This window comes from Halichoerus grypus, chromosome 1, assembly GCF_964656455.1.
Source record: "Halichoerus grypus chromosome 1, mHalGry1.hap1.1, whole genome shotgun sequence".
Classification (NCBI taxonomy): domain Eukaryota; kingdom Metazoa; phylum Chordata; class Mammalia; order Carnivora; family Phocidae; genus Halichoerus; species Halichoerus grypus.
Window position 1 is genome coordinate 54,378,071 of NC_135712.1, and position 27,311 is coordinate 54,405,381.

At 38.9% G+C, this 27,311-nt stretch overlaps 1 protein-coding gene across 1 annotated transcript in view; it reads right to left on the reverse strand.

The window, feature by feature from the left end:
- The window catches only part of MYH15 (myosin heavy chain 15), a 152,859-nt gene that overhangs the window by 59,839 nt on the left and 65,709 nt on the right, over positions 1-27,311 (reverse strand). Inside the window, 8 exon segments of the mRNA XM_078058924.1 lie at positions 4,748-4,868; positions 13,311-13,706; positions 15,747-15,837; positions 18,995-19,131; positions 21,085-21,261; positions 22,293-22,535; positions 27,051-27,121; positions 27,124-27,302. Of these exon segments, the coding sequence (XP_077915050.1) occupies positions 4,748-4,868; positions 13,311-13,706; positions 15,747-15,837; positions 18,995-19,131; positions 21,085-21,261; positions 22,293-22,535; positions 27,051-27,121; positions 27,124-27,302 (1,415 nt within the window).

Below are 27,311 nucleotides of genomic sequence, written 5' to 3' on the forward strand. Positions count from 1 at the left end.
AGAGCCCTGATAAAGAACTGATTTTTAGCAGTAAGTTTGGGTCAATAACAGGTAATATTAGCTACCATATATTGAGACTCTTCTATGCAGCAGGTACTACGATCCAGCTTAATTCCCATAAGTCCGTGATCATGTTGGTATTATATTACCCACTTTAAAGAAGGGGAAACAGGGCAACTAACTTATATATGATTGAGACACAAACATGCATAGCCAGTATCTGGTGGAGGTAGATTCAAATTAAATTTTTAACCCTGAAGAACACATTCTTTTGTGTTATGCTCCCTTGTTTATTTTATGTGGCTCTACCAATTTCTGACTATATAATCTTCAGGTAATTACAACTTCTTTGCCTCATCTGTAAAATAAGGATAACAATAAAAAGTTGTTGGGGCGCCCGGGTGGCTCAGTCGGTTAAGCGTCCGACTCTTGGTTTTGGCTCAGGTCATGATCTCAGGATCATGAGATCGAGCCCTGTGTCAGGCTCTGTGTTCATTGCAGAGTCTGCTTTAGATTCTCTCCTCTCTCTCTCCCTCTCCCTCTGACCCCCACCCCCTGCTCACACACTCTCTAAAATAAATAAAAATCTTTTAAAAATTGTTAATGGAAATTAAATGAATGTGTTTTGTGATTAATGTGTTTTCACCAATGTGAATGTGTTTTGTAGACTGCTAAACAAATATTAGAAATTGTCATTAAATAGTGGAGGACAGGACCATGACGGGGGAAATTTCATTTTATAGTAGTCTACCCTGTCTCTTTTGCTGATGATAGGATGGCAATGCTTTGATTATTAGCAATGGTCCCAAATACTGAGCCAATCCTGGGCAGAGGCGGTTGTTTCTGTAATGTAATTAGTGCAACACTAAAAGCTCACAATTTTGTGACCCATGTACCTCTTGCTATAAACAAGTTCTAAAACTCCAGCATTATAAGAAAGCATCTGTTTTGGTTAAAGCAGCAATTCTCAAACTTTTTGGTCTCAGGAACACTTTATATGCTTAAAATTTATTGGGGACCCCAAAGAGATTTTGTTTACATGAATTTTATATTTAATAGACAGCATATTTGAAATTAAAAGAGAAATCTAAAATTCGTCTTAATTCATTTTCAAATAACAATAAAAATCTTAATGATGTGTTAACATGTTTACCTAAACAATAATTTTTTTTTTTTTTTAAAGATTTTATTTATTTATTTGACAGAGAGAGACACAGCGAGAGAGGGAACACAAGCAGGGGGAGTGGGAGAAGGAGAAGCAGGCTTCCCGCGGAGCAGAGAGCCCGATGTGGGGCTCGATCCCAGGACGCTGGGATCATGACCTGAGCCGAAGGCAGACGCTTAACGACTGAGCCACCCAGGCGCCCCCTAAACAATAATTTTTTAAGAGTGAAAACTATATTTTCCAAAAACACAAAAAAGTGAGAAAAATGACATTATTTTACATTTTTAAAAATCCCTGGCTTAATAAAAGCTAGATTTTCATATTTGCCTCTGAATGTGATCTATTGTAATACTGTTTTTATTAAAGTATGTGAAGAAAATCTAGCCTGTCACAGATACGTTGGAAAAGGGAGATGTATTTTCATAGCCTTTTCAGATAATTGTGACTGTTATTTGATACTACACCAAAATTCAACAAATAGAAATTTCTCGAGGATTAGTTGCAGTATGTTCCTCTGTTACATTAAAATTCATGGGTCTGTCTTAAACTTTGAATGGATCTTTCACCTACACGTGACTGTATACCATCATGAAGTGGTGATCTGAAAAATATGTGTTCACTGAATTACGCAGACCTTCCAAAATGTTGACACGTTCCAAACAATATTTAAAACGCATGTTTGTTAACAACACTACTGATCTCATCAGAAAAGTCTTAAGAATTGAGAGCATCAGGCTCATGATGACATATACACATTTTCCAAAATCTGATTTTTGCCTAAAAGTTCCAATTTTATTATTGGCAACAAATAATGTCAGTTGTTTTCCTTGAAGCAACAGGCTCACTTTGTTCACTTTTGAGAAAATATCTGCCAAATATCTGAGTCAGAATAAACATAGTTTGTTTGTCAATCGTCCTTTTAAGTAAATAGGATGCTCCCTGAAAAGACCTGCTAGCTCAGCTCAGAACTTAATCACACATCATACTTCAGAGGGGAGGTGGATGGGGGGATGGGTGAAATAGGTGAAGGGGATTAAGAGCACACTTATTTCAGTGAGCACTAAGCAATGTATGGAATCGTTCGATCACTATATTGTACACCTGAAACTAATATAACACTATGTTAACTATGCTGGAATTAAAATAAAAAAACTTCATAAAAATATAGAAGTGCTTTACACATACTTCTTTTGTCAGAGAGAATATTAAAAAGATATATACTTGGGGTCAAGATACAATAAAGTTAATTTTTACTGCTTCATTAAGGACATTCTTACTTAAAACTGACATTTTTTTTTCAAACTGTGACTACGTATCAGTGAATATAATGATTACTAGTACAGTGTGGTGCCACTCTCTTGATGCACAATGAGACTTCAGTAGTTTTAATTGTCACTGCTTTTGCAGCATCAATATAAATCGCAAAAGAACTTAAAAAGCAATCATTTTAACCTCATAGGCCCCCTCCAAGGGTCTTGATGATTGCCTGTGTTCTGTGGACCAAACTGAAAATCTCTGGGTGACAGCACCGTATTGAAAAGGAGTCTGAAGAAATGCCAGTCCACCAGGGGTTGAGACCGACATATCACGTATCCTACAGAACAAGTACCCACTTAACATAACTTAATTGACCGCATTTACCACTGGTTTGCTTTGAAAGCAGAGTGTGATATGTTGACAGGGCAGGGCATGAGACTAGTGGTAGTAGCAAAAAAGCAGCAAAAAATCTGGAGCATAGACCCAGTGAGGGGACGGGAGGTTTGGATAGGTAGATACTTAAATTTTAATTCACACAAAGCCAAAAGGTGAAAATAAGAATTAAAGGAAGGAAGAAAAGGTCCTCCATCCTGAGCAGAATTATCACCTCACACCCACTTTCACGTCACTCACTTACCCACTAATTTCCTCATCAAAAAAGTGAGTGGAAAATTAATGGCAATAACTAGGGGGAGGTAGGCAGGGCCTATCACAACAGTTTTGTACAGCACAGCATGCAGGACCGGCATGGGTATTCTCCAGTCTTGTCACTGGGCTGTGCAGTCCACAGACTACACCCTAAATGGCAGAGATCAAACTGGGGGTTTTGTAACAAGGCCAAGTGTCATACACCCTGCCCCCACTATTAGAGTCTTCTTCAGTGTCCCTGCTAGAACCAAAAACACTTTCTTCTGGGTTTCTAGGTTTATAGTTAGTTTTGCCAGCCCATTTTAATTTAGCTGTAATTCTAGATTTAACATCTAGAAACAGGTGCCCACTAGCAGGATGTGATATAGCCCGAATGGTCTTTATTCTCATTGTCAAGTGTGTGCCTCTGGACATCAAGAGTATTGTTTATTTTTATTGACCTAGGAATTTGATCTCTGGAAACATATTCCTAAAAATAATTCTAATTACAGAGAAACATCTAGCCACATGCTGTTCATAGCAGAGAAACAAGTCAAGCTACAAGGCAAGGTTAAGTAAACCATGGTCCCTCTACTTGATGGATTAGAAGCAGCCATTATAAATGACTAAATATGCAAGATACCAAAAAGAAAACAAAAACTTATGACAAATTGAAAAAGAAAAAACCCAAATAAATTGCCACAATGTAAAAGATTGGGAAAAAAAAAACCCACAAAACACACAAAAAACCTATCATTAGTAGCTGATAGTAGAAAGTAAAATTATTTTTAAATGTGTAAAAAATGTGTACATTTTTCTACCTTTTATTTATCAAATGTTTGTGCAGCACCAATAAGTGGCAGGCATTGTTCTAGATGATTGACATACATCAGTGAATAAAACAAAGCTTACATGAAGCTTACATTCTTGCAGACGGAGATAGACAAATAAGCACATTGATCATGTCAAGTATGTAGTTTGTTTGAAGGTATTAAATACTATAAAAAAAGAAGCACAGAGAGAAAACGGGTTGAGAACAGTCAAATGTCACCTTCTCAACAAGGCCTATACTGACATCCCCCAGATATCTGTTTGATTAACCCTCATCTTCAAGTGTCTGGAGGATTATTAGAGTATTCCAGGCAGAGGAAAAAGCTAGGGCAAGACCCTAGGATGTGAGTGTGCCTGGTGTGTTAAAAACATAGTCAAGGCAGAATGAGAGCAGGGGAAAGTAGTAGAGGAGGTCAGAGCGATAATGAGGGGCCCAATGACGTGGCCTTTGTCGGCCATTGTACAGACTACGGCTTTTACTAAGTGTAAAAAAAAAAGTATGGGTTTATTATTGAAAATTAGAAAAAAATGTCTGTTTCAATGAGGTCGACATTATAAAAAGTCATGTCTTATAGGCTGTGTGGACAGCCCCTGCCATCCTTTGATCTTGGCAGTTGCTTCATCCAACTGCATATTGCTTTTCTCCCTCCTAAAGGAAGCTGGACAGAGCCTCCCAAACCAGCACAGAGGTAACCCTCACCAGACAAGAGCGTATCTGTGGACAAGGTTAAATCAGAGGCTGCATTCCTCCCCTAGAATCTTTAAATGCTTACCCCGTTTCAGTGACTGACTGATCATCTCAGTTGTCCCTCCACCAGGCTGCTGGGACTGAGGCTCACTCACACCCAAAGCAGCACATTTACTTACCATTCTCACTCCATAGCTTTGTCTTCTGTGCTTTCAGGTCATTTACCAACTGAGTCACTTCATCTAGTTTTGCATTTGCTTCATTCAAGCGCTCTTCATACAGACTACAGAGCTTCTCAGAGTTAGTCCATGAGTTGAGAATGAAGGGTTGGATATGGTTCATGGAGTCCAGGCTGAAATAGCTGCATAAGAAAGGGAGGTGCGGTTTCTGGGACCCCTGTACTCTCTTCTGCTCTGAAGGCCACAGCTAACATTTGGGAAACTGTATCTTCTAATTTCAGCAAACACAATAAGCTCAAGGTCTGGGCCTTTAAGGGTCCAAATTTCTTAGGCTATAGGTGTCACATAGAAACCCAACTCTCTGGGTATTGGGACACTCTCTAAAATTCTTTGGTCTTCTAAAGGAGGAAACATGCCAAATATTGATGAAGTACATAATCACTTCCTGACATTATATTATATATTTAACCATCTTTCTCTCCCACTAGAATAGGTTTCATGAAAGTAGAGATTCTGTTTGATCACAGAGAATCCCTCAGTGCCTAGAATAGTGTCAAGCACATACGAGAAGCTCAATAAACAACTGGGGACAGGCAGAGGAGAGGGAAGGAACAGGGGAAGAAGAAAGGAAATCCAAAGGCTGACCAAGCAGTATAGAAGAAAGTAGATAGATCTGAGGTGCAATGGCTTAATAATGGAAATTTGAACTGTGAAAGCAACTGCATCCTCTGGATCACTAAGGCTGCAGACTCAAGGTAACCCTGTTGAGTTAACACTTAAATTCTAAACTCCAATTTCTCAGAATGGGTTTTTCGTGCTTGCAGGAAAGGATATGCCATTTGGCCTTTGTACTTCTACCTGATTTAAGTAACCAAACTAACCATTAGATTTCTGCCACACCCTGGAACTAATGCTAGTAAGTTTGAGACTCAAGATTCTTAAACAGGACCAAGAGCTGCCAGATGTAAAATGGTTGTATCTCCTTTACCTAGCTGTAGCTTGCATACTTGTTATTAATATGATCAGAAATTACATTGGTGGTTCTATAGATCTATAGTTCCACAGATAGCTGTTTGTTTTGCTCTTTACGTATATTAAATCTTAATCCATACAACAGTCCCATGAGATCTTTGTTTCTACAATGAGTGCTACAGAAAAGGAAGAATTAGGGATCACATCAATGGCATTCCAAGAAAATGGTGATGTGTGTGAAATCTGGTGGTGAGCCTAACAGTCTGAATGTTTACCTAATTTGCGGTGGTGTGGCAATGGCCAAGGACCAGCAACATTCAAAAGATGCCAGGTTTAGTCTTCTGGAAAACCCCTAAATCAGCAAAAGCCTTGGAGACCTCCAGCTAGAGCCAACTCTATGTTGAAGATTATTCTCTTCAAGCTTACACTAGTGACTATTCTAAACTCCCAATGAAAAACTACCAGATTGCATCTTCTTATAACCCCAAGGCAGTCTGCTATGCTTGACACAAAATAGGTACTTAATAAATGTTTAAGACAATCAAATTATTGCCTTAGTGGGAGATTGGCCAACATTCCCACTAAAGTTTACTTAGAGGTCATATTCAAGCTTTCCTTATAATCCTCAACCCCCAAATTTACTATTAATTTGGTCAAGATATCATCCACTGATTAGCAAACAAGTAAAGAGCCAAATCAGGTGCATACTCATTTGGAGGCTGAAGACGAATGTCATATAGTTCAAGCTCAAAGATGTCCTATAGCACACCCAGGATTGTTGGTGATTGTGCAACTAAACTTGGCAGAGATTTGATGGCCAGCTTCTTATACAATGTCATCAGAATCATGTAGGTTAGAGCCCTGAGGTTAAATGTCAGGCACACTCAAATACCCACTCTCCACTGGCTACTAGAAAAAAGCTATAGTAGTGAAATATGTAACGGTCTTTAGATGGTCTGAAATTTTTAATTATATTTTGAATGTTGAATAGTTTGCTCTCACTCCTAAAAGCAATTTGACAAAGTTGGCACACTCATTTTTTTTTCATCAAAATATCCCTCAAGAGTTCAGACTGACTCTGTTTTATAAATGAGAAAACAGAGTCAGAGAGGCTAACCACCTTGTCCAAATTCACACAGCTAGGGAGTGTTGGAATTAGGATTTGCACTGATAACGGCCTGTGCAGAGGCAAGGAAAAAAAAAGTCAAATACTAGATTCCTAAGTATCTGTTATATGAAGTAGTAATGACAAAGGGAACGTTACATTGACAGCCTAGTTGACTCATATTGTCACGAATCCTGAGTGCCAGAGGAAACTGGATAAAAATATGATAACTATGTGAACCATCTTTATTTTATGTTGCCTCCAATAAAAAATGACCCATTAACTGGGACAGGAAGAATACATCCAGGTGTGAGGAATGGCACTTCTGTTTATGGCCCTCAATATTCTATGCTCTGCACCTGTTTGCTGAGGGTGAAAGAACACAGAGATCTACAAGACAACTCAGGCAATGGTGTGTGGAAATGGCAAGCAAAGGAGCCAGAGAATCCCCAGTTTTTAAGAGACTCCTGTGTAGTAAGGCCCAGCTGGGCTGTATGTATCTGCAGAGTAGCAGCCACCTGGGTACACAGAAAAGACACCTGCTCTGAGGCATAGCTTCATATGGTAGGTATTTCATGGGCAATGTTAACCACTGGCAGAGCCTTTCCAATTTACAATGTATTTTTTATAAGCAGGATCTGCAAAAGACATTGAAATTGTTTATCTAAAGGTAGCCTACACAGGGACATATCATTCAAATGGGTTGTAACTGAAGGTATAAATTCAAATTTAAGCACAAAGGATAGGCACTAAATTTTCATACCAGGAAAGAAGAGGTTAATGGAATAATGTATATTAATCTTAAAGCTGATTCTTAAAATGCTGCCTAAAAATGCTGTCTCCCAAAAATGCAGGAACCAATGGGAATTCAAAATAATCAAGATAATTGTGAGATTGCCTATAACTTCTAAATTTCCCTGGGCTTCTCTGTCAGCATAATATACTTTTTGAAAATGCTTCAGTTTCCACTGTACCACTGAGTATTGGCATTCCTGGCATTATAATTCAGGAAAAGATGAAATAAACAATTCAAGAAAAATTTCAGCATAATGTATATGCCTATGAGAGTGAACAGAATCAATTTATCTCACCAAGAAATATTTACAGCAGCAGCGGAATGTGGCCACCCACCAACATAAACAGGATTGGGAGTCGAGGCCCATCTCTACCATAATTGTATGACCTTGGGTAGTCACTGAACCTATGAGCCATAGAATTCCCAAGAGGCATATGTAAAAGTTAATGCTAGTACTTGAGTATAAAGGTTATGCATATCATGTACTGAGTATGAGTAAAATAAGACCTAGTTTCTGCCTTAGAGATGCTTTCTATTTAAGCAAAGTTAAAAGACTATATAATGCAGTAGTACAAGAGGGATCCCAAAAGTGCTACAGTAATTCTGAAACAGATAAAGTCTTAATATGGAAAGTTGAACTTGAGCATTCCAGGGAGAGGGCTTAGTTTGGAAAAGGCATATTGGTGGAAAAAGGATATTTGATGGAAGGCAAACATTCTAGCTTGGCTGAAATAGAAGGCCCATGAAGCAAAGTAATGGAATCTAAAATTGGCAGGGCAAATTGAGTCAGATCACAGGCCAAAGGGTACTTTGAAAAGCGGCAGTTTGGAGTTCACTGTTAAGCAGGGACATGATTCTATAAAGCCATGTCTAGAGATATTCATATAGATACTATATAGGATAGATTGAAACAAAGAAAAACTAGAAGCAAAAAAGGTAATTTAGGAAACCACTTTAATAGTCCAGTTAAAAGGTAATGAAAGTCCTATCTGCATGTGAGAATAGAATGGAAAACTGTAAGACAGTGAAGAATTGACCTGCTGTAAGAATTGATTGGAAAGCAAAGAACAAGAGAGGAAACAAATAATCAATTACAGGCCTAGAGCCTGGGTGATGGGAAGAAACAGGGTTCCAGTGACAGAAATGTCCAGAAGAAACACCAGATTCAGAAGAAGTTGATGAGTTTGGTTTTAGACACACTAATTTGAGGAAAGGAAGACATTACTGATCTTTGAAAGAACAACTTAAGAGAATACTTTTAAGAAGAGCAGGGGTAATAAAAGACAGCAGGGGTTACAGGATTGAGGAGGTAGTGAGGCATATATATCTGCTGGTGGGAGCTAGCTTCCTAAGATGGCTTCCCAATGACCAACACCCTTGGTATTTACACTTTTGTATAGATCCCTACCCTTTGACTTCTAACTGAATCACTCCACTGCACTGTAAGTCTGCCTCACTAGAATTGTTGCAGCATCTGTCTTGGTCTCTTGCAATACTTGCTCTTGTGCCCTAAATTGCCTTGTAAGAAGTCCAGGTCCCCCGTGTTTGCCATGCTATGAGGAAACCCACACTAGCCACATGGCAAGAAAGATTTCCAACTAGCCCCCAGCCATTCTAGTTAGTTGTGCAGCCCAGGAGCCAGACATGAGAATGAATAAACCTTCAGATGACTCCAGTCTCAACTGCCATCTGAGCTAAGCCTGGCAACCCCAGAACCAAGAGAGATGATAATAAATTGCTGTTTCAAGCTACAAGGTTTGGGGATGATTTGTTATACAGCAATGGATAAATGGAACAATACTCTTTGGTCAAGGAGACAGAGGCGGATATGGATAGACTTTGCTTTCCTCTTCCTAGTATCCGAGGAAAAGTTTTTCTTATTTTGGTTTGTTTTTGCAATGGGTGAATAATGGTTATGTGGAAAAATTTTTTATTCTTTGGGACAAGAAAAAAAGAAATGGATGAGTATAAGAAAAATATAAGGTGAAGAGAGAAGTTATACTGAATGGTCTTGATCTTATCAGTTAGGTCTTACCATTTATTGAAAAGGATTTAGAAAGTCAGGGTTACAACCTGAGGGAGGATTTTGTTTAAAATACAACAGTGAATTAGAAGAATAAAGAACTTCTGAGCAGCAATGAAATTCTAGAGGAAATTGGAAAGTATGAAATTCATATCTAATTAGTATGGATTTACGGTGAACCTATCAACAGTTTTATGACTATGAATTCCTACTAAGACGTGCAGAAACAGAAGAATTCCTGAGGATAAACAAGAGGCACAGTAGACTATAAAGAGTAAGGACTTCTAGAGACTCATTTGGGCTGAGGAAAGCAAATGAAGCCTACAGGGCATGGAGGAAGAATGCTTTCATTGCTGAGAGAAAGAGGAGTCCACATAAAAGGAAGAATACAGAAGAGAGAGAGGAGAGAGGACTTAAATCTTTACTAGATTTACATTCTAAGATAATTGAGGGTGGGATGGCAGGGATAGTGGGGAGAAAGAAAGGGAAGGAAAAGCAGGGTGGTTGTGTTTCTTTCCACTTAATGAGGTTTTTAAAGGGAATTAATGCTAAATATTTTAGGAGTCACTCAGTCTTTCTGAAGAAATGCTACATTTTTCTGGCTATAGTCCATGAAGGTTAAGCTTTATTGTTGGTTTGTCTCTTTCCCAGATAACTTTACAAATTCTGCTCACAAGGAGAATGTGACTCTGGCTACAGACATACCTTGGAGATACTGCAGGCTCAGTGCCAGACCATGCAATAAAGGTAATATCACAATAAAGTGAGTCAGCGAATTTTTTGGTTTCCCAGTGCTCATAAAAGTTATATTTATACTATATTGTAGTCTATTAACTGTGTAATAGCATTATGTCTAAAAAAATGTGTATGCCATAATTTAAAATGCTTTATTGCTAAAAAATGCTAACCATCATCTGAGCTTTCAGTGAGTCATCATCTTTTTGCCGGTGGAGGATCTTGCTCAACGTTGATGGCTGCTGATTGATCAAGGTGGTGGTTGCTGAAGGTTGGGGTGGCTGTGGCAATTTTTTAAAATAAGACAACAATGAGTTTTGACACAATTGACTCTTCCTTTCATAAATGATTTCTGTGTAGCATGTGATGCTGTTAGATTGCATTCTACCCATGGTAGAACTTCCTTCGAAATTGGAGTCAATCCTTTCAAACCCTGCTGCTGCTTTCTTTATCAGCTAAGTTTATGTAATATTCTAAATCCTTTGTTACCACTTCAACAGTCTTCACAGCATCTTCACCAGGAGTAGATTCTGTCTCAAGAAACCACTTTCTTTGCTCATCCATAAATAGCAACTCCTTAGGTTAAAGTTGTGTCATGAGATTGCAGCCCTTCAATCCCATCTTCAGGCTCTACTTCTAATTCTAGTTCTCTTGCAATTTCCACCACATCTTCAGTTACTTCCTCCAGTGGAGTCTTGAACCTCTCAAAGTTATCCAGAAGGGTTTGGAACCAACTTCTTCAAAACTCCTGTTAATGTTGATATTTTGACGTCTTCCTATGAATCATGAATGTTCTTAATGTAGAATGTTCTTAATCTAGAATGGTGAATGCTTTCCAGAAGATTTTCAATTTACTTGGCCCAGATCCATCAGTGATGGATCTGTGGCAGCTATAGACCTAAAAAATATATTTCTTAAATCATGAAATTTGAAAGTCAAAATGACTCCTTGATCCATGGGCTACAGAATGGCTGTTGTGTTAGCAGGCACGAAGACAACATGAATCTTGTTGTATATCTTCATTAGAGCTCTTCAGTGACCAGCTGCATTGTCAATGAGTAGTACCATTTTGAAAGGAATTTTCTTTTCCAAGCAGTAGGTCTCAACAGTGGGCTTCAAATATGTGCTATCATTCAGGCTTTGTTTTTCCATTCCTAGAGCACAGGCAAAGTAGATTTAGCACAATTCTTAAGGGTCCTCAGGTTTTCAGAATGGCAAATGAGCATTAGCTTCAACTTGAGCCCCTAAAGTTAGCATGTCCTTTGAAGCCCAGGCATTGCCTTCTCCTCTCTAGCTAGGAAAGTTCTGCATGGCATCTTCTTCCAATAGAAGGCTGTCTACATTGAGTTTCTTTGTTTAGGGTAGCCACCTCCATGAATTATTTAAGCCAGATCTTCTGGAAAACTTGCTGCAATTTCTACATCAGCACTTGCTGCTTCACCTGGCACTTTTATATTATAGAGACAGCTTCTTTCCTTAAGCCTCATGAATGAACCTCAGCTAGCTTCAAACATGTCCTGCAGCTTTCTCACCTCTCTTGGCCTTCACAGAATTGGAGAGTTAGGCCCTTGCTCTGGATTAGGTTTTAGCTTAAGGGAATGATGTAGCTGGTTTGATCTCCTATCCAGACCATTAAAACTTTCTCCATTATCAGCAATAAGGCTGTTTTACTTGCTTATAATTCATGGGCTCACTGGAGTAGCACTTTTAATTTCCTTCAAGAATTTTTCCTTTGCATTCACAAGTTGGCTAACCATTTGGCACAAGAGGCCTAGCCAACTTTCAGCCTGTCTTGGCTTCCAAAATGCCTTCCTCACTAAGATTAATCATTTCTAGCTTTTGATTTAAAGTGAGAGATGTACAACTCTTCCTTTCACTTGAACACTCAGAAGGCATTTTAAAGTTATTAATTGGCCTAATTTCAATATTGTTGTGTCTCAGGGAATAGAGAGGCCTCAGGAGAGGGAGAGAGGAGAATGGCCGTTTGGCAGAGCGGTCAGGACACACACATTTATCCATTAAGGCTGCCTTCTTATATTGGGCGTGGTTCTTGGTGCCCCCAAACAATTGCAACAATAACATCAAAGATCACTGATCATAGATCACCATAATAAATATAATCATAAGGAAAAAGTTTGAAATGTTGTGAGAATCACCAAACTGTGGCACAGAGACATGGAGTGAGAAAATGCCGTTAGATAAATGGCACCAATAGACTTGCTCAACTTAGGGCTGCCACAAGCCTTCAATGGTAAAAAACACAATATCTGTGAAGCATAATGAAGCAAAGCTCAATAAAATGTTGTATGCCTGTATTTGTTCTGCTTAACCTAACATAAGCCTTTTCTCAAATACCAGAAGGTAGAATGGCCATTACCTGTGATCTGATACTAGTCATTTGATAAAAGAGCTTGTACTATATGGATTAATGGGCTCAGTGAAGAAAGAACATATGGTGAAACGTCCTTCTAAGTGCTGGCTGGTTAAAGAGATGCCAGAAAAGATGAGGGGGAAAAGGTCTCTCCTGTTAGCAAAGCTCTTTTTGTCCACCATTCATTGAGACAAACACTAGAGTGTCTGAGCCACCCCCAAGGAGTGTTCCCAATCAATGCCATTTTTCAAGAGAGACATGCCACTCACATAACTAGTGGCTTCACTTTTCACCCTACTTATTTATGTTGTCACCAGAAAGATCCACAAGAAACATGGACTGGAATTCCAATAAAACCAGAAGCTACTATCAGGCTACATTAAGGTAATAGCCACGTGACCTTCACAATGTCCACTGAGATTAAGCCGGATTCTAGTCAATCTAAAGAACTATAGCCTCCATTAGCAAACACCTCAAGTCACCAGTCTCATTTATTTTTCTTTCCCTTCCCCTCCCCCACCTACTTTCATGTTCTGAAGTCTGTAAAGTAGACTTAGGAATGTTTACCTTAGCTCTGGTCATCTGCTCAACATTGGTCAGGAGGTCATCCACTTCTAGCTGCAAGTCACTCTTGTCTTTTTCTAATTTCTGCTTGACCTGTTGTAAATTTTCAAGCCAACCTTGGAGCTCAGCCAGGCTGTTTGCATGTCTCTTCTTCAAAGTGGCAGAAGTTGCCTCGAAGTACAGTGTAGCCTCTTCCATGTCTCAGTGAAGCTTCTGAAATTTTGTTTCCTGTTTCTTAGTTATGTCCAGTTGAGCCAAACTGGTGCCTCCTGCCTCCTCCAGCCTCTCATTCAAGGCTTCCAATTCTTGGGTGAGGTCAGCTCTCTCCCTTTCCATCTTAGCTCGGGTGGTCCTTTCAACTTCCAGTTCCCTTTTTAAAGCCTGTATCTTTATCTGCAGCAATAAATAATTTTGACTTTTACAAAGCACTTGTAGCATATTTTATACTGAAGAGCTTTACTGTACTTTTTATATATTTCTCAACACTAAGAAAAGTCACATAACACTCTTGGTTCCCATTTTATATAAAGAAGATGGAATACAGAGAGATTAAATTATTTTTCCCAAATCAGTACAAAAACCAGAATTCAAATGTGCAGTTCCTCCAGATCTTCCAGTCCTTGGTGATGAGCAACTTCATAACTTCTATACATGGACGGGAAACTACAGTAAAGAGCAGTTTCCAAAGCAATAAGGAAACATTTTTCATACAACAAGAAAAAAATTTAAAGAGATTTAATAAAAACTAACATGATGAATTTTATATACAATACCTCACTCCTCTAGAATTAGTTTACCAATCTCAATTATTGGGAACTTGGGCAAATATCTGAAGAATAGAATGAATATCTCTGATATCCAATATCCAAGCAACTCACTCATAAGAAAGAGCATCAATGTAATTTTACACACAATTCTGACAAACTTGGTTACTTGGCTCCTTAGTCTGCAGGTGATTTCAAGTACCAGGAAATCTGACGTAACAAATGAGAATTGGTGGAGGAATGAGGACTGCTACCATGAATAGTAATCTGATACCATGAGAGGAAGAATTACCAGATAAAGGAAATTAGTGATAAGAACCCCCAGAGCCCAAAACCCTTTTAGTGTAAGGGCAAATAGCTCTACAAATCTTGATAGCATCATTAGAGTACAGGGAAGCCACTGCTGTTCATTAACATTGCCTTTAATAATTAGGCATAGATTAGGGGTGAAAAAGGATAAGATCTATTTTAGAATATGTCTTCCTTTCCTTTAAATAAGAGTACCATGGCTAGAGAATGCTGATTTCTAGATCATGCCAATACGTAGGCTACCAGATCTGGTGCTATGACAGAAAAGGTGCTAAAAAAATTTATGACTTCCGCACCCAAGTAAACACGATCACCTTCCAACGAGTTATTTTGGGATCCAATAACTTTATCCCAAACAATACTATCATTAAACCAAACATTTCTGGAACATCTCCTCAGAAATAATCTTTAGAGCATTTTTTTTAAGTCATCAAGGGAAGAGAATTTGTCTTTTGGATAAACTGAAATTTCTGAGTCTTTTTATTTTGGATAAAGTCAAGTATCATTTGAAGACAAGCCCGGTGAATATGATAGATAATCGCTTGGAGATTAATATTGTGTTTGAAATCATGCCTATAAATCAGTGAGACTGACTTTCTTATTCGGTTCAAAATGTCTCAGAAAATAATTATCAGAAAGAGGCTCAAAATTATTTTGAGTAATGGCTATATTACTGAGATAAATATTTAGCTCCAAAGGAAAAACATCTATCATACAGATGTATATGCATACAGCATATGTAAGGAGTTATATATATGTGTGTGTATGTATATGTATATACCCATACATACTTATATTACTCTATAACATGGTCAAATAGTATAAAACAGCTACCTGGTCTAAAACTTATAAATAGCTTCCCATTATTAAATAATGTTTTGAGACTACAAGTAGATACAAAACAGATTTTCAGCACAGAAACGGAATTGCCTTCTAATCACAAAGACTAATCATTATAAAAAATTAAATTGCTAACACTGAATGCTTACCATGGATCAGGCTCTATGCTTACCACTTAAATGTACTGTTGCATTTAATAATACTAGCTCAAGGTTGTCAGGAAGATTAATAACTGAAAAAATAAATGCCTAGGATTTTAGCACAATGTTTGGTTCACCGCAAATATTCAACAAATTATCTATATTTTTATAGATAAGAAAATCTAAGTTTAAAAAGTAATTTTCCCAAGTCACCTATCTGGGGAATGCCACAGTCTCCCTTCTTAACCACTGCTCTTTTCTGCTTCTGTCCATAGTTGGCTAAGCGTATGGATACCCTGACAAAGCATTTGTTACTGAAGTACCTATTATCACCCGTGAATCTACATATAGCTACACACAGGTATTTGATAAATGATTACCTGAAGCTCTTTAGCCATGTTTTGAAGCTGAGCCACCGGTCCTTTCTCCTTCCCCACCTTTAAATTCATCTGATTCATTTCTAGTTCTTTCCTGTTAGGGAAAAATGTATCAAATGGAATTGTTTAGAGTGATAACATTTGGCTTGAATATTTTTAAAATTATAGTAATGACACATGAATTCATTCTCATTGCAAAAACTCAACTATTATATCTATATCTGAAATCTCCTTGGCTATCACACCCAATCTTTGTTCCTTCCCTAGAGGTAAACACCATTATCAATTTGGTATGAATCCTTCCAGACATTTTTCTAAGTATTGACATACATTTGTGTTTACATATCGGTAGAAATAGTTTCATTTTCTTTACTGTGAAAGGTATAATATGGTATGTATTTGTATTTATAGTTCCATAACTTATTTTTAACCCAGTAACACATTGGAGGTTTTTCCATGTCTTATTTTTAACCCAATAACACATTGGAGGTTTTTCCATGTTGGCCCACACAAAAATGACTTCATTTAAAAATTAACTGTGACATACTATTCCATGATTTAGACATGCTGTAATTTATCCATTTCCCTATTAATAAGCCCTCAAGTTTTCCCCAATATTTTCCTTTTGTAAATAACACCATTCATATCCATGCCCTCTTGTGTACACATGAGTGTTTCCTTAGAGTGGCTACAAAGCAGGGAATGCCTGGGTCAAGTATAAGTGTGTGCTTAAAATTATATAACCCTGCCCTTTGCCCTGCAATAGCAGTGTGAGATTATTCCTCGACATTTACACTTAGTATTAGCATACTTCTAAATTTTTCCTAGTCGGAGAGAAATTAGAATATCTTTCTTTTTAATGTCTTTGTTTAACAGTGAGGCAGCATCTTGTCAACTATGAGGATTCAAAAATGGCCAATAAGCCAAATAAACCACCTGGTGGTATCCTTTAATCATTTGTCTGCTAGCCTATTCAAATAATTATTGAACTATAGATTTCCTTTTAGTATCCTTATTTTCTGATTTCTGCTGCAAATATTTCTCCCATCTTATATAACTTGTTCTGATTTTGTGTTGCGTTTTGCCACATAAATGTTTAAATATTTGATATCATTAGATGTATCAAAATATTCTTTTTCTGTCTTTGGCTTTTGTCACTTATTCTAGAAAACTTAACCCGCCATTTTCCCCAAGACCTTTCACCTATATTGTCTTCCAGTGATTTTTGTTGTCTTTATTGTGGTAAGAACATTTAACATGAGACCTACCCTCTTAACAAATATTTAAGTGCACAATACAGTAATGCTAACTATAGGTACATTGTTGTACAGCAGATTTCTAGAACTCAGTCATCTTGCATAACTGAAACTTCATACCTGTTAAATAATACCCCTATTTTCCACTCCCTCCAGCCCCTAGCACTCCCCGTTCTACTCTGTTTCTACAAGTTTGACTATTTTAGATGTCTCATATAAATACAATCATGAAGTATTTGTTCTTTTATGATTCCCTATTTCACTTAGCATAGTATCCTCCAGGTTCATCTACGGTGTCACATACGGCAGGGTTTCCTTCTTTTTAAAGGCTGAATAATATTCCATTATATGTATACACCACATTTTCTTTATCCATTTATCCATCAGTGGACAGTTATGTTGCTTCTGTGTCTTAGCTATTGTAAATAATGCTGCATCTTCTAGTGGTTAGCCTTGTTTTCACATTTAATTCTTTAATGCAACTGGATTTTGTGTGTGTGAATAGTGCGAGGTAGAAATTTAACTTTCATCTCAGACAATGAATAGCTAATGATCTCAGCACCATTTATTAAGTACTCTATCCAGTCATCACTAATTTGAAATGCCACCTTTATCATGTATTTTTTTATATATACATAGGTCCATTTAGAGAAAAAGTTTTATAGTTAAGGTTGTACCTTTCTAAAAACACAGATTTCTAAAATGCCAGAGCTCTTTGACTTAGGGCCTACAAGGACATGGGGCATCATCTTCACTTTGCTGAGCTGAAACGTCATCTTAAAATTGAATGCTCAGGGACCTCTATCATAGTTTCAAAGTTCCACACATTTATAGGATTACTTATTTCTTTTTTTCCAAACATCTATCAAGTCCACTAACTCCTTAGAATATTAATCAAGCCTGAACATGAGCATGTATCATGGCAACTCATGCACACAGAAAAACCAGAGGCTCATAGCTACTCACTTGACTCTCTTCTCTTCTTCCCTGTAACCCTAGTGAACGACACGTTCCCAGCTTTATCCTGTCCTTACCTCACTCTTGGGCCTCACTGCTTCCCCCTTTTATTTGATCTATTCGCAATAACTTGAAAATCCCTAATGGTTAGAATTAAAGTCTAGCTAAGCAGGGGATGACAAGAGACAAGATGAGAAAGTCCATTTCACTGAGTAGTGAAACTAAACTGAGGGCCCATTTTGCCCTAAGTTCATGTGAGCCGAAAGTTCCACTAATTTTCATTGTTATGTTTTGCTTTAAATTTTAAGATTGGATATTTCTATGGTAAATTAGTTGATAGAAAAGCTATATAAATAACAATGAAGTTATATCTGGCAAACTTTTTTAAAGTGACCAGAGGCCTGTATTGAACTTCACATTAGGGTTTTTTTGTTTGTTTTTATTGGTTTTGTTTTATTATTATTATTGTTATTTACTTTTATTCCAGTGGTTTCATCATGAGTAAAAGAGGTGAGCCATTTTTTTTTTTAAGATTTTATTTATTTATTTGAGAGAGAGAGAATGAGAGATAGAGAGCACGAGAGGGAAGAGGGTCAGAGGAAGAAGCAGACTCCCTGCTGAGCAGGGAGCCCGATGTGGGACTCGATCCCAGGACTCCAGGATCATGACCCGAGATGAAGGCAGTCGCTTAACCAACTGAGCCACCCAGGCGCCCGAGGTGAGCCACTCTTATCTTTGGACTTGTAGCCTCAAATTTCAATAATTCACATCTCACATGCCTTACACCTTTCTTTCCCACCTGCTAGTCAGATACCTTCTCAGTCATATTCTTCTCGATTATGCATTTACTCTCTTTTTACAACCATATAATAAAGTCCAGCAAAAAAAAAAAAAAAAAATCATTTCCTAGGCTTGTTATCTTCCCCTTCAGGTCTTAAGACATCTGTCCCTGGAGTCATGAGGATCAATGACATGAGAGAGCGGTTCCTTCCACCCTAAGGTCTTCCAGAATGTTGCGTCAACAGCAAGGTGGCTTACTTGCTCAGCTTCTCTACCAGTTGCACCTGGCCGCTCTCCAGGTGCTCCATACTCACGCGCTGCAGCTTAAAATCGCCCTCCAGTTTGCTCTTTTCCCTCTCACAGTTCATTCTTGCTTTCCTCTCCTGACCTTCAAGCTGACAAAAGGAGGTATTATTTAGCCAAATAAATTGGTAAAGTTTATACTTCACTAGATGTGTTCATGAACCCTTACCTTCTGAAAAAAGAAAGAAAAATACAAGCACATATTATGTAAATGATGCCCAGCTGTGTAGATATCTTAAATATTGCATGCATTGATAAGACAACAAAAAATCTAGAAATTACAGTGATGAAAGACAACTTTGGAGATTAAGGAGTATGAGCTCTGTCCTAAGAAAGGAGCCAATAATAAAAGCCAGGGAGCCCTTATTTGATTGTTTCTCACTGATGGGAAGCCCACTTCGTCATACGGCAGCTCATTTCATGGGTGGATAAGTCCATTTACTCAGGAGTGCTTCTTCATAAGAAGCCAAAACATTCTCTGTAAATTCTTCCTATGAGTCTAAGCTCAGCTCCCTAGAGCAACACCAAGCAAATCTATCTCCACACAATCATCTATGAATATGAGGCAGCTGTCCTGAATCTCCCAACTCAGTATCACAGACCCTTTCATACACATCTCACATGGCATGACTTCCACACCCATTTTCTAGTCCATAACATTATGTCGGATTCTGGTTCCCCACCGGGGTGGTCAGAACTGTCAAAAGTTCAACAGGTCAACTGAGCACTGTCAACAATATTGAGGTTGGTTTAGCAGGAGGCTAGATAACAGTTACAGTATGGCTATTTGTTCACAGATATATTGAAATGTTTACTTTTCAGCAATAGAAGCTATTTCCTGTAACCAGCAAAATATATGAAATTCAAACAGGAGGAGGAGGGAGAATTTCTGGAAGGAGTGTGTAAAAACCTGAAAGTAGATGAACTCCTGGAGAGAACAAGTGAGTGTGTGTGCGTGCATGCGTGAGAGAGAGAGTGCACTAAAGAGCAAGCAAGCGAGCGAGCAAGCGAGCGAGAGAGTGCACGTGCGAGCACACACATACACAGTAAATCCTCATATTGAGGTGTTGTGAGACACACAATCAGTGGAAATAGGAAGAGAATTGAGACAACTAACAGGTAATAGAGGAAACTGATAGACATGAGGAAAAAGAAGCAAGTAATTCAAATAAAAAACCACACCACCCTTGTCAGCAATTTTATAAAGGCTAAGCTTTTGGAACTAATAAGAGAGTGAACGCATCAGCTCTGGCAGCTGGGGGCGGGAAGGAAGAATGGTGAAGCTACCGTGAAGAGTGGTTTGAAACATCTTTATTTCACGGGGTGTTTGGAGGCAGAACAGGGACACCAGCTTTAGAATCTTACAAGTATTTTCCCAAAGCATAGGTCGAACACAGCTTGTGATTTACATACCTTTCAATTATAAATAAACCTCAACACACCACTGGAGACACAACAGGGCTTTTGAACTAATCTTTCAACACTAGTGTCAAATAGAGAACCAGCATATCTGTCGGGCAAAACACCAGGTTCTGTGGGAGCTATGGGGAAAAACAATCAGTCACTTACAGGGATAACCCTTTATAATTCCTCTCAATGTTCTTCTCCCACTGCCCCGGGTTGTGTGAAGGTTGCATTTAAAAACTGACAGATTACATGCTGGGGCTTCTCTTACGCAGAAATGGCTCAGTGTACATCAAGAAACAAACAAACCAGGGGTGCCTGGGTGGCTCAGTCATTAAACGTCTGCCTTCGGCTCAGGTCATGAACCCAGGGTCCTGGGATCGAGCCCCGCATCGGGCTCCCTGCTCTGCGGAAAGCCTGCTTCTCCCTCTCCCCCTACTTATGTTCCCTCTCTCACTGTGTCTCTCTGTCAAATAAATAAATAAAATATTTAGAAAAAAAAGAAATAAACCTCTGTTTCTAAATATTAAAGATACAAGCCATGCTACTAAGTTTTCCCCAAGCTGTCGAGATAAATTAAGTAAAAATCAGAGGTTTGTATACATGCAGACGGCTAACTAGCGAGACACAACACCACCTACCTCATGTACTTGCCATTCCAATTTCAACTTGGCTTTGCTCAGGCTGCTGAGTTTGTCCTCCTCTGTGAGCAGGTCGTCCAGCGTCTGCTGATGGGCCCCCTGCACGACCTTGGCCACTCTGTTAAGTTTGCTCATATCCTCATTTAGAGACTCCACTTCCTCAGTCAGGTTCTTGACCTGTGGGAAGAAGACAGTGAGAGCAGCATTAGAGTTTCCACTGAGAGGGTGGGCATAACGCTAAGGGCTGTTTCAAGTACAGTCTCAAGAGGAATCCAATGTCATAAAGAACCAAAGTTAGCTAAATTCCCAATATATTTCAAAAACTCTAAATTCACTCTTTCTTACACACACACACACACACACACACAGACTTAGGGAATGGGGTATTCTGGCAAAGCAGATATCAGGATAGCTTATTTGATGGCCAGGTTTCAGAGCGTCATATTATTATATAACAAGAACACCACAAAAGGTAGTTTTCTGAGTACTCAGGGGGCACGTAGCAATCTTGTTGTGTCTCAGATCCTGAGCGTGGCAATGAAAGAAGAGTTCCAGCTGTTCAAACATGCAAAAATGGAAGCTGGCTGTATCAGGCCCACATGCTTTTTATGAAAGGGAACCAACGGCCCAAGAGTTGCTATTTAATCGTCTGCCAAAACTACAGTGTCATTCCAGAGACCAGTTGTTTATCAGAGGTTGGATACAGACTCCTCAGCTGGTTTCAGTCTGTACACAGAGGCACAAGTTAAAACCCTCCACTGAAATGAACGGAATGTCAAAATCTGTAACTGGAATTAACATGACATCTTCAAGGTCGAACTTCAAATAATTAATGACAGAGCTGGGTTTGTCATCCCAAATCACCTTTCAGTAAACTGCATCATGCTCGCTCTCCTTCCAAAAAAGGTACTCAGAGGCCCGATGAAACTATTCTGTTCTTTCTACTAGATTTCGGGTATAATAAGATTGAAACAAGTGAAGATGTTTCCTTTGGAAAATTAAGCGGGGTTCCATAAATTTGAATTGGAAATTTGAATCGGGACAGTACAGTTCATCGGACCCTTCATTTTATGCTGGTTTCGACTCGGACTGCTGTAAAGTTGCAGGCTACCGAGTTCATTCATTTGAGCCGAGCAAGTCTGGTACCGGAACCCGATGGGGGGTGGGATTCGGGCACCCAGGCCTCCCTAACATTATCAAAAAAGTACCTTGTGCTCTGTAGCACGCTTCTCCTTCTGTGACTTCACCAATATTGTTTCCAGGTCATCGATTTCTTTCTTCAACTCAGAACATTCATCTTCGAGCTTCTGCCCCCTGGCAGTCAGCTCGGAATTTATCTCCTCTTCTTCCTCCAACCACGCAGACAGCACCTTGACTCTGGCCTCCAGCTGGATCTTGGATTTAATCAGCGACTCGCACTGCTCTTCAACATTTGCCAGGGTCTCTTGCTCCTGCCATGATGAGGAGAAAATTGTTGCCAACAGCTGGAAATTTATCAGCTAGACGAAAATGCTGCTTAACACATAGCAAAGAGATAATTGCCTGCCCTGTGACCAGCACTTTCACCTGCCTTTCCTCAGCAGGTGAAATAAAATTCCCACTTCCCTGATCCTATTGTTGAGAAGTAGAGGAGTTGCTTTGTGCTTGGAGGTGCTTTTGATCTTTCAGGCCATTCAGTAGATTAGATTACCTCTTCTAAAGCACTTAATAGGATCCTGGTGGCCTAAAGGAGCTAACATGCCTCCAAAAATCAGTGGCGTACTGCTTAACTCACAGCTTCTGGAAGCATCCACATGGGCATAGAGTTTGAGGTTTGATACCTGCTCAGAATACAGTCTTTTAGGAAAGGAATGTTCCCGCAGACACTAGAATATTTATAATATTATTATAAGTGCCCTAATGCACTTGTTTTGTATAAACATACATATATATATCTTCAACAGGTAGAATTGTATATTTTTTATTTATAGGCTGAATTTAGAATTCATAAATTTTACTTGCAAGTTACTAACTAGATTTCACTATTATTTCCAATGAAAATCTTTTCCTCAATGATTCTGCCAGTGGTAACTTCCACAAGTTATACAAGTGTAAAATAGTCTTTCCTTTTATCCTTCCAAATATCCTACCTCCAAGTCTCCATTGATTGACCCATTGTTCCTATGTTATGGGTCAAATAAAAAAATGAAGAGGTCAATTGCCTTTTTGCTATAAAAAATGTTTTATAACTTTGAACCTCTCTAATTTGTGTTAGAGGCTAAATAAAACCCCTTCTTTGTGAGCAAGTTCTTAATAAATATAGGTCTCATTGCAACAAAACTTCACATACATCTATCTCCATCTTCCATCTCTAGACCTCATCATCCATCCTTTGCAATATGCCACTCTGGGAAATTTATTATTTTTTAAAGATTTATTTATTTATTTGAGAGTAAAGGGGGTATGCAAGTGGGGGGAGAGGCAGAGAAAGAATCTTCAAGCAGACTCCCCACTGAGCGTGGAGCCAGATGCAGGGCTCTATCCTAGGACCCTGAGATCATGACCTGAACTGAAATCAAGAGCTGGCCGCTCAACCAACTGAGCCAGTCAGGCATCCCCAGCAATTTTTTATTACGTTAGTCACCATACAGCACTACATTAGTTTCTGATGTAGTGTTCCATGATTCATTATTTGCATATAACACCCTGTGCTCATTGCAATACATGCCGTCCTTAATACCTATCACTGGGCTACCCCATCCCTCCATCCCCCTCCCCTCTGAAACCCTCAGTTTGTTTCCTGGAGTCCATAGTCTCTCATGGTTCCTCTCCTACTCTGATTTTCCTCCCTTCACCCCCAGCAATTTATTAACTATCTATTTGCCTGGCTTAAGTTGTTTGGGAGTGCAAACTGGTGTGACCACTCTGAAAAACAGCATGGAGTTTCTCCAAAAAGTTAAAAATAGAACGACCTTACGATCCAGCAATTGCACTACTAGGTATTTACCCAAAGGATACAAAAATATAGATTTGAAGGAGCACATGTACCCTGGTGTTTATAGCAGCATTATCAACAATAGCCAAATTATGGAACGGGCTCAAATGTCCATCGACTGATGAATGGAAAAAGAAGATGTGGTGTATGGAAAAAGAAGATGTGGTGTGTGTATATATATATATATATATATATAAAATTATATGTATATATAATGTAAATATATATATATATATATATAATGGAATACTACTCAGCAATCAAAAGGAATCTTGCCATTTGCAATGACATGGATGGAGCTAGAGAGTATACTGCTAAGTGAAATAATCAGAAAAAGACAAATACCATATGATTTCACTCCTATGTGGAATTTAAGGAACAAAACAGATGAACATAGAGGAAGGAAAAAAAGAGAGAGGAAAGCAAACCATAAGAGACTCTTAACTATGAGAACAAACTGAGGGTTGCTGGAAGGAGGTGGGTGGGGATGGGCTAGATGGGTGATGTGTATTAAGGAGGGCACTAGTTGTGTTGAGCACTGGGTGTTATATGTAAGTGATGAATCACCACTATATTCTTACTCTTGAAGCCAATAGTACACTATATCTTAACTAGAATTTAAATAAAAATTTGAGGAAAAAAGAGAAGAAAATGGCAAAATTCTAGGCCATTGATTTCTGGCTAACTCTTAAGAATGGACATCTGCCAACAAATGGGGCTCAAAAAGGCACAGATGGGGAAGGCATAGAATAGTAAATCTCCAAAATCACCGAGGACCAAAAGAAAAGGGATAAATTAAAAACAAACAAAAACGTCAAAGCAGGAAGGGTCCATGCAAATCAGAGAAGCTTTCAATGTTTAGGAAATAATGGGAACATTTGATCTTAGTTCACACCAGGTTGACAAGCAGAATGCTTATTTGCTCTATTCCATTCAGTATGTGTACTGGACCGGTCACCGTCACTGAATGGAGAAGACAGTCCAATCGACCATCATTGATCCCTTCATTAAACACGACAGCAGGATTTGGGGGCCAGCTGAGCAATGGTGTGGCAGGTTAACAGTAGGAACATCCCTTCCCTGATAGCAGTTAATAACGTTAATCAGAATGGGTTCACTCAGTTCTGCTGGTATTTTGAGTAAGTGAATGATTTGAAAAGAATCTTTGTTTCTTTGATCCCTACTGTGTTCAGTTGTGTCCCTTAAAAATAAATAATAATAAAATAATGTCGTAGCTCTGTCAACTTTTAAAATCTCAGTTACAATTTAAACTCATCTCAGCCTTCCTGGGTTTGCCCCCATGGGCTTCCATGGGTTTCCATTGTTCCTCATGCTGATCCTTTATCAGGTATCCCAGGCTTTTACCTACCATGCCCTGCACGAGTTGGGTCCATCTCTATCTCCCATATCAGCCTAGGTAGCACTGGCCACTCTCTCTGTTGACAGGAAGAATGATGAAAACTGGGAGGTCAGGTCTCATCCAAAGCTGCCTCTCCCCCAAGCCACACAAAACATGATATTACAAAAAAACAAAAGATGATTTTCACAGTATGAATTTAAAGTAGGTTTGGAGTGGGGCTCAGGAATTTGTATTTCTAACAAGTATCCCAGGTGAGGCTGAAATACACTAAAATTCTGAAACCAATATTATGTTAACTATGTATCAGAAATATGGGTCTGGGGGCACCTGGGTGGCTCAGTCAGTTAAGCATCTGCCTTCGGTTCAGGTCATGACCCCAGGGTCCTGGGATCAAGCCCGACATGGGGGGGGCGGCGCTCAGCGGGAAGCCTGCTTCTCCCTCTCCCACTCCCCCTGCTTGTGTTCCCATTCTCGCTGTGTCTCTCTCTGTCAAATAAATAAATAAAATCTTTTAAAAACAAAAGAAAGAAAAATATGGGCGTGGGTGAAATTCATCTGCAAAATATGGCCATTTGGAACACTGATGAATAGCATAACCCCCAGATAAAAGAATAACTTGGATCAGTCTAAAATTACTAAATTTTCTCTGTTTTCTGTAAGTTCAAAAATCACGAAAAAATGTTCTATAATTGTATTGTATAAATTGTATTATAAATTGTATATAGTTGTACTGGAACCCAGTATTTTTTAACTTAGCACTGTGGTTAAGTGGGGTGGAGAATATAACAGTGGAGAAAATCTTATCCCTGCCTTTTGGATGTTTGGGGATAAGAGCAGTCCTGGTGATGAGAGAGGAGGAATGTGAAAGGCAGTGAGTAATGGCACACCGGTATCAGATTGGAGATGGAGGCTTGGATGCCAAGGCCAAGGGTCTGGAATCTATAATGCACATATTGCAGGATCTGAAACTTATTCATCAGGGAAGCAACATGATGTTTGCTTAAGACCAATGGTTCTCAATCCTAACTGGTTAGCAGAATCACCCATATAGATTATTTGAACCCATGTAGGGCCTGCTTAATCAAAATATCTGACAGTGGGGTCTACACATTTTTCTTTTTATTTTTTTAATGCTTCACCAATAAGTTTGAGGCAAAGCCAATGCTGAGAGCTGCTCTTTTAAGAATTGGACTGATTAGTGAAGTTGATTTGGACTAGGGTAGGGGAAGTAGAGAGACCAAAATCAGGAAAACAACTAGAAGCATACTGCAATAATCCTGAAGATTTCAGTAAAGCTCTTCTCAGGATCTACTAAATCCTGTCTTTTGATTTGCTAATGGATCACACAAAATTTAAATTAAGACTCAGAGCTTCTTGGCTCCCATGATAGATTGTGGTGCTTTTATATAGTTAAAACCCATCTAAGAGTTTGTTCCCTTTTCAAAGACATCCTGCCAATGAAATCACTTCACTATGAAACAGGGTGTCTCCTTAAGTGTTTCCATTGTGTTTGGTGAAATGCTATAGTATTTGAAAAGCACATGCCTCATTTTTCTCGAGTGAACACTGCCTGCAAAACAAGGGACTCTAATTAAAAACTTGATGTGAAGAACAAATGGTGGGGCCACTCACAGCCTGCAGCTGAAGAAGCAGGTCATTCTTTTCCCTAATGAAGGAGAACTGCTTTGCTTTCAGTTCTTCCGAGACTCCGATTTCTCCAAGGTTTTTTGCAGTTGCACACACTCCTCCTTCAGAGCAGCTATCTCCTTTCCCATTCCAGCAGATTTAACAAGAGGCTTGATCTTGAAGAAGAGCCTCATCCAGGGCCAGGTCTTCACAGCCATGAAAACTCTTAGGTTCCGCTGGATCAAAAGAAGTGCATCCCTAAATCAA